Genomic DNA, 17,473 nt, shown 5'->3' on the forward strand with positions numbered 1-17,473 from the left:
CCCAGTAGGAAGCCAAGCAATGGATGAGGACCGTGCACCCCCCCAGCCGCCGACCACTCCATACCAAACTAGTACTAACCTACTGGGGAGTGACCGCCCGCAAAACCCAAAGCCAGAACCTAAGCCTAAGCCTGGTCTAGAGTGTAACTTCCTCATAACTGGTCCACAGGAGTAGAAAAGCAGAAACCATTCAAAAACAATGTAACTACAAACAACCGACCTTAACTAACTATTTACCTATCTATCTAAGTATAAATAACCTAGACTCTCTACCTCCTCAGGGGTATGAAGACACATCATGTGACGACTTAGAATCTCTACCTCCTCAGGGGTATGAAAGCACACCATGTGAAAACACCTATATTACAAAAAAATGAATTATTAAAAAATAAAAAAATGAATACCAAAAACCACCTATAGAGGGCGCCATCCCGCTTCAAAAGAATGGACCAAATAATGAACAAAATTCTCTACCTCCACAGGGGTTTGAAGGCACATCATGTGACGACTTAGATTCTCTACCTCCTCAGGGGTATGAAAGCACATCATGTGAAGCACTTATATTACAAAGAGATGAATTATTAAAATAATTGTGCCCTCTTCTACCTCCTCAGGGGTATGGATGCACATCAGGTTAAAAACTAGATTACGACGTGACCCCTCATACCTCCTCAGGGGAACGGGTGAACATCAGCACAAACAAATCTGGAAACTGGAGTGGTCCCTTGAGCCCATAATGGTTCTCTTTTCTGCCTCTAGACCCAGTAGGAAGCCAAGCAATGGATGAGGACCGTGCACCCCCCCAGCCGCCGACCACTCTATACCAAACTAGTACTAACCTACTGGGGAGTGGCCGCCCGCAAAATCCAAAGCCCGAACCTAAGCCTAAGCCTGGTCTAGAGTGTAACTTCCTCGTAACTGGTCCACAGGAGTAGAAAAGCAGAAACCATTCAAAAACAATGTAACTACAAACAACCGACCTTAACTAACTATTTACCTATCTATCTAAGTATAAATAACCTAGACTCTCTACCTCCTCAGGGGTATGAAGACACATCATGTGACGACTTACAATCTCTACCTCCTCAGGGGTATGAAAGCACATCATGTGAAAACACCTATATTACAAAAAAATGAATTATTAAAAATTAAAAAATGAATACCAAAAACCACCTATAGAGGGCGCCATCCCGCTTCAAAAGAATGGACCAAATAATAAATAAAATTCTCTACCTCCACAGGGGTTTGAAGGCACATCATGTGACGACTTAGATTCTCTACCTCCTCAGGGGTATGAAAGCACATCATGGGAAACACTTACATTACAAAGAGATGAATTATTAAAATAATTGTGCCCCCCTCTACCTCCTCAGGGGTATGGATGCACATCAGGTTAAAAACTAGATGACGACGTGACCCCTCATACCTCCTCAGGGGTACGGGTGAACATCAGCACAAACAAATCTGGAAACTGGAGTGGTCCCTTGAGCCCATAATGGTTCTCTTTTCTGCCTCTAGACCCAGTAGGAAGCCAAGCAATGGATGAGGACCGTGCACCCCCCCAGCCGCCGACCACTCTATACCAAACTAGTACTAACCTACTGGGGAGTGACCGCCCGCAAAACCCAAAGCCAAAAGCCACGGCAACATTTCCCAACGCAAAAGTAGTAATCTCTGCAATACTACCCAGATGGGATTACCACCTAGACTTCATACAAAGAATCAATGCACACATCTCCAGAAACTGTGCAATGAAGACAAACGTCTACATGGCAGCTCACCCCACCCTAGTCCTGTACAGCATGCATGACGATGTTCACATCCTCAAAAGAGCAGTCCCTAACTTCGCAAAGACCCTGAAAGACGTCGCACTAAACCGCAGCCCCATCACATCCTACAGGAGCAACAGAGGGATGAACACCCCACCCAGAGCTACACCCAGAAGACCTTTTGCACCCAGAGAACAACATGCTACAACCAGAGACCACCCTGCACCCCAGGCCAGGTCCACGCCCGACCTGCAAAGAACATATCACACATATGCACAGGCTGCCCGGTTTCGACCTGCTCCCCTCCTGCCGACACCCTACCAGCCAATGCACACCCTGCCAACCCCACAACACACATACACACAGCACATGCCACCACCAATCCCATACCACACAGATCTACAGGTCAACCCCATGACCGACAGATCTCCACCCGGGGAGCTGACCGTGCATCAGATGTTCAGCAAGCTTTACTCAATTGTGGTCCAGGACAAAACCACTGGAATATAACACTGTAACAATGGAATACAAATCTTTTACCATTTCAAGCTGGAATATACAAGGTCTGAGGTCAACTGCCCTTGGAACAAAGAGCAGAAACCCAGATTTGATCACAGAAATGTCAAACACAGACATCATGGTCCTACAAGAGACATGGCACAGAGGAAATAGTCCTACTGGCTGCCCTGCAAACTACAGAGAGCTGTTGGTACCATCCACCAAGCTAACAGGGGTCAAACAGGAGAGAGACTCAGGAGGCATGCTAATATGGTACAAATCAGAACTAACCCACTCCATTAAGCTAATCAAAACCAGAGCTTTTTTCATCTGGTTAAAAATAAATAAGGAATTTACATCAACCGAGAAAGGTATCTACCTGTGTGCCACCTACATCCCCCCAAACGAATCCCCATATTACAAGGAGGACATGTTCCTAATCCTACAAGACGAAATCAACCAGTTCCAGGCTTGCGGCCACATCGTAGTCTGTGGGGACCTCAATGCCAGGACAGGACGAGAACTTGACACTCTCAAGTCAAGTCAAGAGTTGTATTTGTCACGGCATACGAGTATACAATGAAATGCGGGTGGTCTTGCCCGCAACGATGTGCAATACAGTGGGTACAACATATAATAGAATCCAATACAAAAAAAAATTGTGCAATAACAGGTAACAGGTAACATGGTGTGACATCAGCACACAGGGTGACAAACACATACCAGGAGGTGGAAACACCCCCTCCCAAATGTGCCCCCCCAGAAAGAACTATGACCAAACAACAAATAAACATGGGTCACAACTTGTACAGCTCTGTCGCTCGCTGGGACTGTACATAGTTAACGGTAGGCTCCGAGGGGACTCTTATGGTAGGTACACATACAGCTCATCTCTGGGTAACAGTACAGTTGATTACTTTATCCCTGACCTCAGCCTAGAGTCTCTCAGAGCGTTCACAGTCAGCCAGCAAACACCCCTGTCAGACCACAGCAAAACCACTATCAACCTGAATAGATCAACACCCAACAAGGAAATACCAAAACCAAACAAACTACACACTATTAAAAAACACTACAAATGGAAAGAAAGTAGTATGGAAGCATTCTTTTTTTTTTTTTTTTTTTATTGGTCTTTTTCCCCCTCCATTTTCCTCCGATTTTCTCCCATCCCAATGTTAGTCGTATGCCAATTCCCAGTCCCTTCCTGGTCGCTGCGCTTTACCCCCCACAGTCAGATCATTTGGGAGAGTGGAGGCTACCACGTGCTTCCTCCGACACACGTCCAGCCAATCACCGCTTCTTTTCACCTGGCAGCGCGGATTCTCATTGAGAGGGCGTAGCGTGTGGGAGGACCACACTATCCCCCTCACGTCCAATCCGCGCTTAGCAGGCGCCCCGACCGAACTGTAGGAGTCGCTGTTTACAACGACCCGGACCCACCCCGCCAGCTTCTCCCACCCTCTGATACAGCCAATTGTATCAGTGCAGACGGCCAGCCAAGCTGGTGACAACCCCGGAGCTGTGAGCTGGATTCGAACAGGCGAACCAAGCTCACAGCTCCGGGGCTGGTGACGAACGCAATCTCCGCTCGACCACCTAACCGCCCTGGTATGGAAGCATTCTAATCCGCTATCAAGCTACAAAAAGTCCAATCCAAATTAGACCAATTCCTGGAAAAAAACGTCCAACCCAACAGGAAAAGCGTAAATGGGGCGGTAGAAAACCTCAATAACATATTTGACCTTACAGCTTCCTTATCCAACCTAAAGGCCTCAAATAGGAAAGCGAGGACAAATAAAAATATGCATGACAAATGGTATGATAATGATTGTAAAAATCTCAGGAAGAAATTAAGGAACCTATCAAACCAAAAACACAGAGACTCAGACAACCAGAACACACGTCTCCAATACAGTGAAACACTGAAACATTACAAAAACAGTCAGAAAAAAAGGGACCAACATGTTATAAACCAGCTACAAGATATAGAGGAATCCATAAAAACAAACAACTTCTGGGAAAACTGGAACAAACAAAGTACACCACGAGGAGCTACCCATCCAAAATGGAGACGTATGGGTAAACCACTTCTCCAATCTCTTTAGCCCAATACAAAATAATGAACAGCAAAAACACATACAAGATAAACTACAAAGGCTGGAGTAAACCATAAAAGACTACCAGAACCCACTAGACTCCCCAATTACACTACAAGAACTACAGGACAAAATAAAATCACTCAAAACCAAGAAGGCCTGCGGAGCGGATGGTATCCTAAATTAAATGATCATATTCACAGACTCCAAATTCCAATTGGCTATACTAAAACTCCTTAACATTGTCCATAGCTCCGGGATCTTCCCCAATATCTGGAACCAAGGACTCATAACACCGCTCCACAAAAAGGGAGACAAATCTGACCCAAACAATTACCGTGGGATCTGTGTCAACAGCAACCTTGGAAAAATCCTCTGTATGATCATTAACCACAGACTCATACATTTCCTCACAAACAACAATACCTTGAGCAAATCACAGATTGGCTTCCTACCAAATCAGCGTACAACAGACCACATTCTCACCCTCAGCACCCTAATCGACAACCAAATAAATAAAAATAAAAGCAAAGTATACTCCTGTTTCGTTGACTTCCAAAAAGCATTTGACTCAATTTGGCACGAGGGTCTGCTGTACAAACTGTTAGATAGTGGCATTGGAGGGAAAACCTACGACCTCATAAAGTCAATGTACACCAACAACACATGTGCTGTGAGGATTGAGGAAAAACACACAGACTTCTTCCCTCAACACTGCAGGGTTAGACAGGGGTGCAGTTTGAGTCCAACCCTCTTCAACATATACATAAATGAACTGGCAAAAATATTGGAACAAACTGCAGCACCTGGCATCCCCCTAGCAAACACAGAAGTCAAATGCCTACTGTTTGCAGATGACCTGGTGCTGCTGTCCCCAACAAAAGAAGGGTTACAACAGCACCTTGACCTTCTGCACAAATTATCCCAGACATGGGCACTGACAGTAAACATAAACTAAACTAAAATTATGATATTCCAAAAAAGGCCCAGCCTACAACAACAAAAACACAAATTCCTCCTAGACACAATTTCCCTAGAAACCACAAAAAACTACACCTATCTCGGCCTAAACATCAGTGCTACAGGGAACTTCAACCAAGCTGTGAACGACCTGAGAGACGAAGCAAGAAGGGCTTTTTATGCCATAAAAAGGAACATCAAGTTAGACATTCCAATCAAAATCTGGCTCAAAATATTAGACTCCGTCATATAACCGATTTCCCTATATGGTTGTGAAGTCTGGGGCCCACTTACAAACCAAGACTTCACCAAATGGGACAAACACCCAATTGAGACTCTGCATGCAGAATTTTGCAAATCCATTCTCCGCACCCAATGGAAAACACCAAATAATGCATGCAGAGCAGAACTAGGAAGATACCCACTAATCATCAAAATAAAAAAAAGAGCATTCAAATTCCACAATCACTTAAAAGAAAGTGACCCAGACACACTCATAGCCCTCACCCACAGAGAGACCCTCGATAGATGCCCACTCAGCCAGATGGTTCTGGGACTCTGCTCACAAACACAAGCAGAGCCACCAGACAGAAACCACACTGGACTAAACCAAATTATAAGAAAACAAAAAGAAAACTATCTGACACATTGGAAAGAAACAACCCAAAACCAGAGCCAATTGAAATGCTATTTGGCCCTAAACAGAGAGTACACAGTGGCAGAATACCTGAGCACTGTGACTGACTCAAAACTAAGAAGATCCTTGACTAGGTACAGACTCAGCGAGCACAGCCTAACCATCGAGAAAGGCCGCCATAGGCAGACCTGGCTCCCAAGAGAAGACAGACTATGCACCCACTGCACACAAGATGAGGTGGAAACCGAGCTCCACTTCTTAACAACCTGCCCACTATACTAAGACATCAGAGACATATACTTCCCACAAATTGCAAACACCCAAAGAGACTTTGAAAACATGGCCAATAACTCAAAACTCCCATACCTACTGGGAGAAATACAAGAATGTGCAAACACAGCAGCCAGATTTGTGAGCTGCTGTGACAAGAAACGGACATCCAACGGAATGCAACCACCATAAAGACTGTACAAGAAATTCCTTCTGTAATGTACTGATTTCTTTTGTTTTCTCTGTTTGATTGTTTTGTTTTGTTTGGCTTTGGCAATGTAAACGTATGTTTCCCATGTCAATAAAGCCCATTTGAATTGAATTGAATTGAGAGAGAGAGAGAGAGAGAGAGAGAGAGAGAGAGAGAGGTATGTGAATTTTCTCCTACCCGTTTCATCCACCTCCCCTCTCTCTCTCTCTCTCTCTCTCTCTCTCTCTCTCTCTCTCTCTCTCTCTCTCTCTCTCTCTCTCTCTCTCTAGATGGAGGAAGCCAGGGTGGGTTTGCAGGCCTCCCTGCTGGTCAGGTCACCGGAGACGGGGGAGCTGTTTGTGAACTTTGACCCGGAGATCCTGGCCCAGATCCGGGAGACGGACTGCATGAGCAGGATGAAGCTGGAGGTCCCGCCCTTCGCCTCGCAGCTGCAGCAGAAACAAGCCCACCTCAAGAGGAACTACGACAACCTGCAGGTGGGAGGGGGCGCTGGAATAACACACTCTTTCTCTCACAGGCGGGGTGGTGCAATAGAATAGAATAGAAATACTTTAATCATCCCAAGGGAAATTTGACACTACAAATCGCTCACAGTAAACATTTAGACATTTAGACAGAACAAAGTCACGAATAAGAATAACAAAACAAATTGCCTAAGAATAGAATAGAATAAAATATACAGAAAAAATATACAGAAGTCTACAGGTGTAATATTGAACAGTGTTGTTTTAAAACCTTTTGACTTTTCACCTAGATCCATGATTCGTACATCCCCATGTGGGGTATCATTGGAAAGCCACACTCATTGGCTACAACCAGTGTTGTGCTAGTTACTGAAAAATAGTAACTCAGTTACTTTACTAGTTACTTCATTTCAAAGTAACTTCGTTACTGTACTAGTTACTTACACCCAAAAGTAGTGAGTTACTGTGAAAAGTAACTATTTAGTTATTTAAAAAAAAATAAAAAAAATAAATTGCTCAAGTCCCATGCCCCATATACTCAAAATCGGTTGATCAACTTGACAGTTTCCATTCACATCACCGAACTCTGCTAAGCAATGTGGTCTAGAGCGTTTCATTATATATTCCCTCCCCGCTGTATGTATATTTCTCTCCCACCCACCCACCCCCTCCTAATGTACAGTCCCCTCCCCATCATATGTATATACTCTGTCAGGATCTAGGGGTAACAGTACTGTATATTTGAATACCGCTTATGTCACAAATGTATCAGTACTAAATACCTATATGTCCCTATGCCATAAATGTCATGTATGTTGTGTATGTCATAAATGTCTATATGAATTGAAAATGGGGGACCCTGATGGAAACAAGACAAACGTCTTTCTCAGGTCTGCATCCCCTTAACAATTGTATGTATTGAGCCGTACTGTATTGTACCCATTCTGCAATCTGTTAAATAAAGTGTTCATTCATTCATTCATTCATCCATTCATTAATTCATTCATAACCATCTTGCAGCGTTGTTATCAAAGCATTGCAACGTTAGAATAGTTAGGATATCAATTGTGCATGAAAGGACTATATTTATATTGTTTGATTAGTATTATGAGATTCCCTGGCAGATTAAGTACAGTCAAAATCCGTTGATCTTGAGTTTCAGTGAACACATTGCACTCACCGTCACCAGTCTGCGGTGGTCGAGATGTAACGTTAGTCCAGTTGACTCCAGCAGCCCTTCAAACATGTTCTTTATCTCGTTTCCATGTTGTATATTAATTATCTCTCCAAGTAGTTGCTAAATGGTTTGTTAGTTCGTTATTATTACTGCGTTCTTATTATGTAGATTCATAGCGAGCGTCCTCTTGTTGTTTACTGTAGAGAGCGCCTATTTCTTTCAGAACGTCAGTGGCCAATCAGAAGTGCGAAACCAGAATGAGGCTACGGAAAGAAATAATAATAATAATAATACTTCGTTTTATATAGCGCCTTTCAGTCTACAGTAAACAAAACAAACGCAGGCGAAATAAGGACGCTCGCTATGAATCTACATAAAAAGAACGCAGTAACGAACTAACAAACCATTCAGTAACGTAAGTAGCGTTACTGAATTTCAAAAGTAATGCGTTAGAGTACTAGTTGCGGCAAAAAGTAACTTCGTTTCTGTAACGCGTTACTTTGTAACGCGTTAGTCCCAACACTGGCTACAACCCTGTCCAATAATCTTCGAGATCGCCAAATGATTGACTGAGCTAGAGCCCCGTGAGTCGGTGTTGTATTTGTACAACACTGTATACTTCGGCGCACGCCTCACATATCGGCATGTAACTCGAGAACCGCTGAACGGATTTCGACAGGCAACAAATAGGGCTTTAATTCGATATATATATATTTTATTAAAAAATATGCACACCCGAGCCGCTAGAGGTCGCCAAAGTGCAGCTGTGCAAATCGTCCTCAAGAGGGCCCAGCCCTCGCATACTCACAAGACCTGAAGGCATGAAACAGGAAACACTGGAGAACACTGAGAACAGGAACTCAAATACACAGGAACAAATGCCAAACAATAAACACCTGCGATTATTACAACTGGAGACACCTGGGAGGGGAAACAGACTGACCAAGAACTTACAAAACAACTATAGAAGACAAGCCAACCAAACACCAGACACTGGGACAAAACGAGAAGACTAGAAACACTAATACCAAACAGTAAACCTAATACAAGACAGTAAACTCTAAGCTAAACAGGGGAACATGAAGGAGAGCGAGAAAGAAGGGGAGAGAGAGAAGAGAAAGAACACCGAGAGACGGAGAGACAAGGAGAACACATACTGACACAAGGAAAGGCAGAGCAGAGGAGTGGACAGACCGAACATTACACTTTCCTTCCAAACCTTTATTTCAACTCGTCATTCGAACCTTCGTTCGTTACGTTGGCGTTCGAATTCTAAACATTCAAATTAGAAATGTTTTATATAAAATAAAGATTTATTATTATAAAAGAAATAAAAAATAATTCATTCTGTATAAACCAATGGGGGTTTTCTTCACAGTTGCAGATAAAGATTAGGCTACACTAATATTATAGTATTATATTATTATAGTATATGACTCATAACAATTCAAATAAAACTTATCATAAATGATGTAGCCTATCTGCATCCGCTTGGCACTCGGAGCTCCATCAAGACGTTACCATCACCTTCGTACCAACCGTGCCCTTATTGGATTATTTCTGTTGACGAAACTGATGAGTTATATCCATTAAAGAAAGTTGATTTAATTTAATCACGTTATTAAAATTGAGGATTTTTTTTAGAATTTTAGATTTGATTATTTTTTTATTCTTTTATTTTTTTATTAAACATAAAGGTTCAAACGTCCGTTCGAAAAACCCTGACGAAGTTCGAAGCCCAAAATTCGGCTTCGGGAACAGCTCTATAAGATACTGAAGTTACCCTCATTTACAGCAACGACGAGCTTACAAAACAAGACATAGTTTATCAGCAATGTTATACATATAGACACAATAAACAAGAATAATCAATAGAAATGTGACGAACACATCTTGTAGACCTCTTGGGGAAGAAAACATGAACCACTGAAGGATATTCAACCAGCATGTCCTTATTGAACCCTGAATCAGGCCTTAATCATCTAAAAGAAGGATGTCTGATAGTGAAATCAATAGAATAAAGTCATTCTGTACTGTAGATTACACTTTATTTTAGTTTCATGTGTTTCTTATGGGGAGCCACTGCCAAACTTACAACAGGATTTGCAACAACTTATTTGCAAAGGATTTGGGTGGTGCAGTGGTCAGAAGGTCCTGGGTGCAGTGGTCAGAAGGTCCTGGGTGCAGTGGTCAGCACTGCTGCCTTACAACAAGAAGGTCCTGGGTGCAGTGGTTAGCACTGCTGCCTCACAGCAAGAAGGTCCTGGGTTCAGTGGTTATATATCATAACTGGCTATCGCGTCTCGCTCTGCCAATGAGATAACCTCTTATCTCCACGGACCTAGTGTGCACACGCAACAAACAAATGCACCCACTTGCACGTGACCAAGCCACTCCCATGCGTCTCCCTATATGACGCCGGAAATGGTCACGCTCACCCTCCTCATTTCGTTTCCAAAACACGGAAGTAGCAGTGCACTTCGTGAACTGGTTGTTATGGAAGTAGGGAGAAATTACACAATGTTGGGTATTCGCCAGAAGTTCACCAGCCCCCGGAATCTTCTCGGCACATCCTAACAGCGCAGCGGTCCTGTCCTGGGTTTTCCTCGTCTCGTGACAGCGGACCGAGGGACGTTGCGCGACGGTTAGCAGTCGAGCTAAGTCATGCACAGGTAGGGCCTGCGCTATCAGGCATTGATACTAGCATGGGTAATACTGCTTGTTGTCTTGTGAGACGACCGAGTGATGTATTGGCGCAGGGGCGGGATATTTGGGAAAACATGACTCTTTTGGATGTTTTCCAAGTATCCTAGCGCGCAGCTAATGCTAATGCTACAATGTTGGGGCGCCGTTCCCATGTTTCCCACCGAGGGCTGTCTTTACTGTCTTCCCTCCTCTTAACCATTCATGCTGACGGTCAATCGTGTCTAATGTTGGGGGTTTAATGGGGGCTTGTTTACCATTTACATGGGTGGATGGGCTGAGGCTCAGGGCAGGTGTGCTTTTTGTGAATCTATTAATTGAAAATGGGGGTCCCTGATGTGGACAGGACTAACGTTTTCTCTGGTCTGCATCCCCTTAACAATTGTGTGTATTGGGCTAGCCCATTCTGCAATATGTTAATAGCGTTTTCGTTCATTCATTCATTTATCCCTTCATGGGTGCACACCGCAGTGGAGGTTGTTACATGACTACTAGTGAGGCAGTGCTTCACTAGAAAACAGGTGATCACAAGGCCGACAGCCTCGGCGGCCCGAGGGATTGGCTACATTAGATGAGCACGCCCTAAAAAAACGTCGCCGTCTAGCTGTGTCTAGCACGCTCTCCGGTTACTCCCCCCCGCTACGCTACGGGAGACAGGGCTCTGATTTGTTACCTTTGGCTGCGGGCCGCGTGCTTCCAGTGAAGCACAAGCGGCCCCACGTTTCGCTTCTCATGGGGACAGGGGCTGACACCCAGTTGCTAGCTAGGCCTGGGTCTGCCTATGAGAATGCTGTGCTGTCAAGCGGCTCCCACACCACACGTTCTGCGTCTGTGTTTGGTGAGCCTGGTGTTGTATCTGTCGACGGAGCAGGGTTCCCTGTATCTAAAAAAGGTTGTCAGAGGGGGAACTCTAGGCCCAGGAGGTCGCAGCATGGGTTCCCCCAGCCCCGCCCTCACCAGGCCGGGTATCACGTTAGTGCCTCCCCCGACCAGAAGACTGGCGGTGGTCAGTCAGGCACGCGTGGTTTGGGTGGTAGTAATATCACTACAGGGCTACGGTGTGTAGAGACCCACCCTATCGGGCAGTGTGAGGACCACACACCATGCATGTCCAGCTGCAGAGCAGGCTGTCCTCAGCAAGCTAAGCCGGGAAGATGCTCAGCGGGGGAGCCTATGTCACCAGGGGTGATGGCCGCTCCCCCCGTATCAGACCGCCCCTTCTGTCGGGGTCCCCCCCTTGGGTGCGATTGCCTCGTTGGTAAAGTCAGGGTGCGATATCCCGGCTCCACGAGACACCCTGCTCACACGGTTGGCGAGACCAGGGTTGACAACGCACAGCGGGAGGGACCGGGCCACCTATCTACGATTCCTAGCGGACCAGCGGCAGTTGGCGGCGGGGGCGCTTTGGAATTTTACCACGTATGGCTGCAGTGGTAGCCATATGTCGGTGTGGATGGAGAGAACGCTGAGGGCGGCGCTTGTGTTACAGTTTACACACCCCCACCCTCCGTTTTTGGGTTTGGTACAGACTCTATTATCAGAGTCCGCGGCAGTGACAGCCCTGGCCGAGGAGATTCGTTCTCTGCCGGCGAAGCAGGCCGTCGTCGTGGTCCCATGGGAGGACGTGGTGAGCAGCGTTTCCTCCCGATATTCTCTGGTGCCCGAGAAATCGGGGGCGGGGGTGTCAGACCCATACTGGACCTGTCCCATGGAAGGTTCAGAATGTTGACCGTCACCCACCTGTTAAGCACTGTCAGGTGGGGGACTGGTTCACCTCCATAGACCTGTAGGGTGCGTATTCGCATCCCGATCTTCCCTCCTAGGACATACCTACGCTTCCTTCAGGGCTTAGCGTAGGAGTACCAGAGGCTGCCGTTCGGCTACTCTCTGGCTCCTCGCATCTTCACCAAGTGCGTGGAGACCGCGCTGGGGTCTCTGCATCGTCAGGGGATATGAATTTTATTCTACCCTGGACGACGTTCTGGTCCTCGGCCGGTCAGAGAAGATCGCCAGGTCTCATACCAGGCAGGTGGTGGAATTCCTCACCAGCCTGGGTTTTGCTGTAGACTGGAAGTAGAGTACTCCTCTTCCCAGTCAACGGGTGGAGTACTTGGGCTTATTTCTAAGCTCAAGGTCTATGTGGGCATCCCTCTCAGAGCGGCGGCGAGTGGATGTCTCGGCGCGTTCGGGAGGTTCCGTCCTAGGACTGTTACGGCGCTGTCCATGATGCGCCTGCTCGGTATGATGGCATCTGCTATGTGGTCCCTCTTGGCCTCCTCTTCATGAAGAGGATGCAGAGGTGGTTTTCCAGTATGGAAATAGACCCGGTGAGAGGCAAGTGGGAGCGGCTGAAGGTTCCCATGTCAGTACTGGGGGACCTCGCCCTCAGCGACGTCAGCGTTGTATATCGACAGATGGGGAGGAGTACGCTCCCCCCGTCTGCACCGGGCGGTGGTCGAGCTCTGGCTATTGGCGTTTCTCAGTCTGCGCAGCCTGAGGGCTCTCCACATCCCCGGCAGGGAGAATGTGGGTGCAGGTGTGATGTTGCGGGGCGGTCCTCACCCTGACGAGTGGGGACTACGTCCAGACATGGTCAGACAGGTCTGGGACCAATTCCGTAGCCGCCCGGGATTCTGTACACATTCCCCCCCATGCACCTGATAGCTCAGCTGTTGGGGCGGGTACGTCAGGAGCGCAGGACTTTGATCCTGGTCGCGCCGGGCCGGGGCTCTGCTGTGTGGTTCCCGGCCCTGATTCAGCTCTTGGTGGCCCCGCCGTGGCCTATTCCGTGGTCACCGCGGGCCCTCTCTCAGGCACGCGGAACTATGTTCTGTCTCCTGTTCTGGGGCAGCCTCTAGGCTTGGCTGCTGAAAGAGTGAATCTGGTGGGGATGCGTCTTGACTCTTCTGTGGTTAACGCCATCCGGAACGCGCGCACTCCGTCCACTACAGCGGCTTAGGCTGGGAAGTGGCGTATGGTCGAGAGTGGGGCAGAACATTGTTCAGCCACCCTCTCGTGAAACGTGTCCTGCTTGGCGCTCGGCGTCTCAAGCCTGTGGAACGTTCTCTGTCTCCGAGTTGGGACCTCCAACTGGTCCTGGGCCGGTTGTCGGAGGCCCCGTTTGAGCCGCTTGAGCAGGCGCCATTGGATCGGCTGTCCTTTAAGACCGTGTTCCCTTTGGCCATCACCTCCGCTAAACGCGTGGGTGAGCTGTGTGCTCTCTCGGTGCGGTCAGAGTGCCTGTCTATTCGGACCGATAGCGGTGCAACTCTGAGGCCTAATCCAGTCTTCGTGCCAAAAAATATCCGGAGCTCTTTTCGCTCCAGGGATATTGTGGTTCAGGCATTTCATCCTCACGCTAGTGGGTTGGAGGCGAGCCTTCACCTGTCGTGTCCTGTCCGTGCACTGAGGGTTTACCTTAGTTGGACGCAGGATCTCAGGGCTTCCGATCAACTGTTTGTTTGTTACGGTGGCCTTCGCACGGGTGAGGCGCTATCCAAGCAGCGCCTGTCACATTGGTTGTGCGAGGGCATTGCCCTTTGCTACACATTGGCTGGACAGGTCCCCCCCGGGGGCGTCAGGGCGCACTCCACTTGTGGGGTGGCGGCCTCTGCTGCCCTGTTAGGGGGGGCCTCGGTGGAGGACATCTGTGCTGCGGCCTCCTGGTCCTCCCCGGGTCCTTTTGTTAGGTTTTACCTCATGGACATGACTGGGGGTTCTGTGTCCCTGGCGGTTCTGGGGTCTGGGACCTCTCCTGCATCCCGCCATCAGGTGGGCTAGCAGGGGTGTGTGTGTGTGGACCGCGGGGTGCTGTGTCACACGTGGTCCCGCCTGTGCTGTGCGTTCAGGGGTGCCTGGTTCCCCCTTTTTTCGCACTTTGGTGGAGTTGACTGCCTCCCCCCCTTCGTTAGGACGGGCGGGTGGATGGGACTCCCCTCCTCCCTGGCTGGGGCTTACGGGCCCTCAGGGGGTACACTTGTCGGGCCACGCGTCCGCTCTGCCCCTTATCTCATTGGCAGAGCGAGACGCGATAGCCAGTTATGATATATAACGAAAGGTTATTTCATAACCTAGTTATATGAATACTGGCTGAGCGTCTCGCTCTTAGCGCCCTGAGGTCCCTTGGATGTTTTTCCGCTTTTGGAAATCGAACTGGGAGGGTGAGCGTGACCATTTCCGGCGTCATATAGGGAGACGCATGGGAGTGGCTTGGTCACGTGCAAGTGGGTGCATTTGTTTGTTTCACGTGCCCGCTAGGTGCGTGGAGATAAGAGGCTATCTCATTGGCAGAGCGAGACGCTCAGCCAGTATTCATATAACTAGGTTATGAAATAACCTTTCGTTAGGACTGCTGTCTCACAGCAAGAAGGTCCTGGGTTCAGTGGTTAGTACTGCTGCCTCACATCAAGAAGGTCCTGGTTCAGTGGTTAGCAAGAAGGTTCTGGGTGCAGTGGTCAGCACTGCTGCCTTACAACAAGACGGTTCTGGGTTCAGTGGTTAGCAAGAAGGTTCTGGGTGCAGTGGTCAGCACTGCTGCCTTACAACAAGACAGTTCTGGGTTCAGTGGTTAGCACTGTTGCCTTCACAGCAAGAATGTCCTGGGTTCAAACTCCAGCAGGGAGTTTGGATGTTCTCCCTGTGTTTGTGTGGGTTTCCTCTGGGTACTCTGGTCTGGTCTCCTGCTCTATCTCTATCATCTCTCTCTCGCTCTCTCTATCATCTCTCTCTCCATCATCTCTCTCTCTCTCTCTCTCTCTCTCTCTCTCTCTCTCTCTCTCTCTCTCTCTCTCTCTCTCTCTCACTCTATCATCTCTCTCGCTCTCTCTTTCTGGCTGGCTGGCCTGTGGCACAGTGTGACTGTGAACCTGAATGTAATTCCATCTAAACACAATGCGGTGTGCTTTAAAACAACAACACTGATGTTACTAATCCACACGTCTTTATTCCCAACAACCCCTCCAGCTGATGCTGAACGAGAGCTCCAGGGTGAGGTCTAAGATCCAGGCCGCCTTCGAGCAGCTGGCCATGCCCCACGTAGCCAAGGTGAGAGGAGATGGAACTTACATTTTACACTTCAGTCGCTTAGCTGATGGTTTTTATCCAAAGTGACTTACGAGCTTTGTTTTTGTTCAGGCAACAGCTGAAAGTGTGATTTGAGTTTATTTTTAAAAATCGATTTACTAAAAGTGTAGAGATAACTAGGTAGGTTGTTCCAGAGTGTTATGCACCTATACATAAAAGACAGCTTTAAAGCATTGGTTCTAGGACGAGGGAGTACAAACTGACCATTCCTGGCCCCTCTCGTATTATGGTCCTGTATCTAGCTTATGTAAACAAGTTGCTCAAACACAAAATATGGAGTCTTACTGTTAATAAATAAGTCAGCAGGAAGGGTACAACTCTAGCAGCTAAGGGTCAGTAAGATTGTGCGTTAAACTGTGTTGAACTTGAGTGCTACAGTCTTGAGTGCATACTGTAGTAGAGACATATTAGCATAGTAGGTAGTAATATAGGCAATGTAGATGACTTAGTAGCAAAGTGCATAATATTATTAGTAAAAGACAGTAATTTCAAGGTCACATTTATTATATAGAGACAGTAGTGAGATAATAAAATACCCCTTAATCAAAGGTGACTTCTTTTGCCTCATATATATATATATATATATATATATATATATATATATATATATATATATATATATATATATATATATATATATATATATATATATATATATATATATATATATATATATATATATATATATATACATACATATGTTTCTATTTGTTTATTGAAATTTTTTAGTTTTTATTTACATATCTCACAAGAAATTTACAAAAAACTAAACATATACACTCCCGCCCTCCCCTGTCCCCAAGTCATCAAGGATGTACAGTATGAAGGGGGACTCTGAATTAACATTTTGAGGGTTGAGGGTTCCATTTCTATGCTATTATATACAAGCTCCATCCGACAGTTCTAAAAAAAACGAAATACATTTCTCTTCACTGACAGGTGGACGAGGCGATTCTGCCGGGCTTGACCTCCCTGAACTGGACCTCGCTCAACATAGACAAGTACCTGACCCGTATCAACTCAGCGCTGGGTAAGCAGGCGAGCCGGCAGGATCAATACCCGCTGATATGACATCCAGCAACTCAGCAAGAACAATGTCTGACAGGAATCTACATTTATTGTTCGGTGGTGCACTGTGTGTGTGTGTGTGTGTGTTCTCTCTCTCTCGATCACTCTCTCTCTCTCTCTCTCTCTCTCTCTCTCTCTCTCTCTCTCTCTCTCTCTCTCCCTCTCTCCCCTCCCCCCTCTCTCCCCCCCCCCCCTCTCTCTCTGTAGGGTGCCTGGAGCTGTTGATGAACAGGGTAAATGACCTGATGGAGTTCAGGATCGATGCCGTTCTGCAGGAGATGAGTGGAGCTCCGCTCTGCGTGCTGGCTGAAGACGAGCCCTCCACCTGCGAGCAGTTTGTTCAGACCACCAGGGTAAACACATGTTCACCTTAGGGCTGAGCCCAAACGTTCGAACGTTCGGACCTTTGTTCGTTACGTTGGCATTCGAATTCTAAATCAACATGAGAATTCTTAATTTTTTATACTTTTTTTTTCTCTTTTTTTTTCTATTCATTCTGTTTAAACCAATGGGGTTTTTCTTCACAGTTGCAGATAAA

The 17,473-nt window shown here is 46.8% G+C and overlaps 1 protein-coding gene across 1 annotated transcript in view; it reads left to right on the forward strand.

Moving 5' to 3' along the window:
- The window catches only part of dnah5 (dynein, axonemal, heavy chain 5), a gene marked incomplete at both ends in the record, with an annotated part of 523,851 nt that overhangs the window by 113,265 nt on the left and 393,113 nt on the right, over positions 1-17,473 (forward strand). Inside the window, 4 exon segments of the mRNA XM_084308323.1 lie at positions 6,711-6,917; positions 15,748-15,828; positions 16,807-16,897; positions 17,143-17,288. Coding sequence (XP_084164449.1) covers positions 6,711-6,917; positions 15,748-15,828; positions 16,807-16,897; positions 17,143-17,288 — 525 coding nt within the window.

This window comes from Notolepis coatsorum (genome assembly GCF_963971535.1).
Source record: "Notolepis coatsorum genome assembly, chromosome: 2".
NCBI lineage: Eukaryota > Metazoa > Chordata > Actinopteri > Aulopiformes > Paralepididae > Notolepis > Notolepis coatsorum.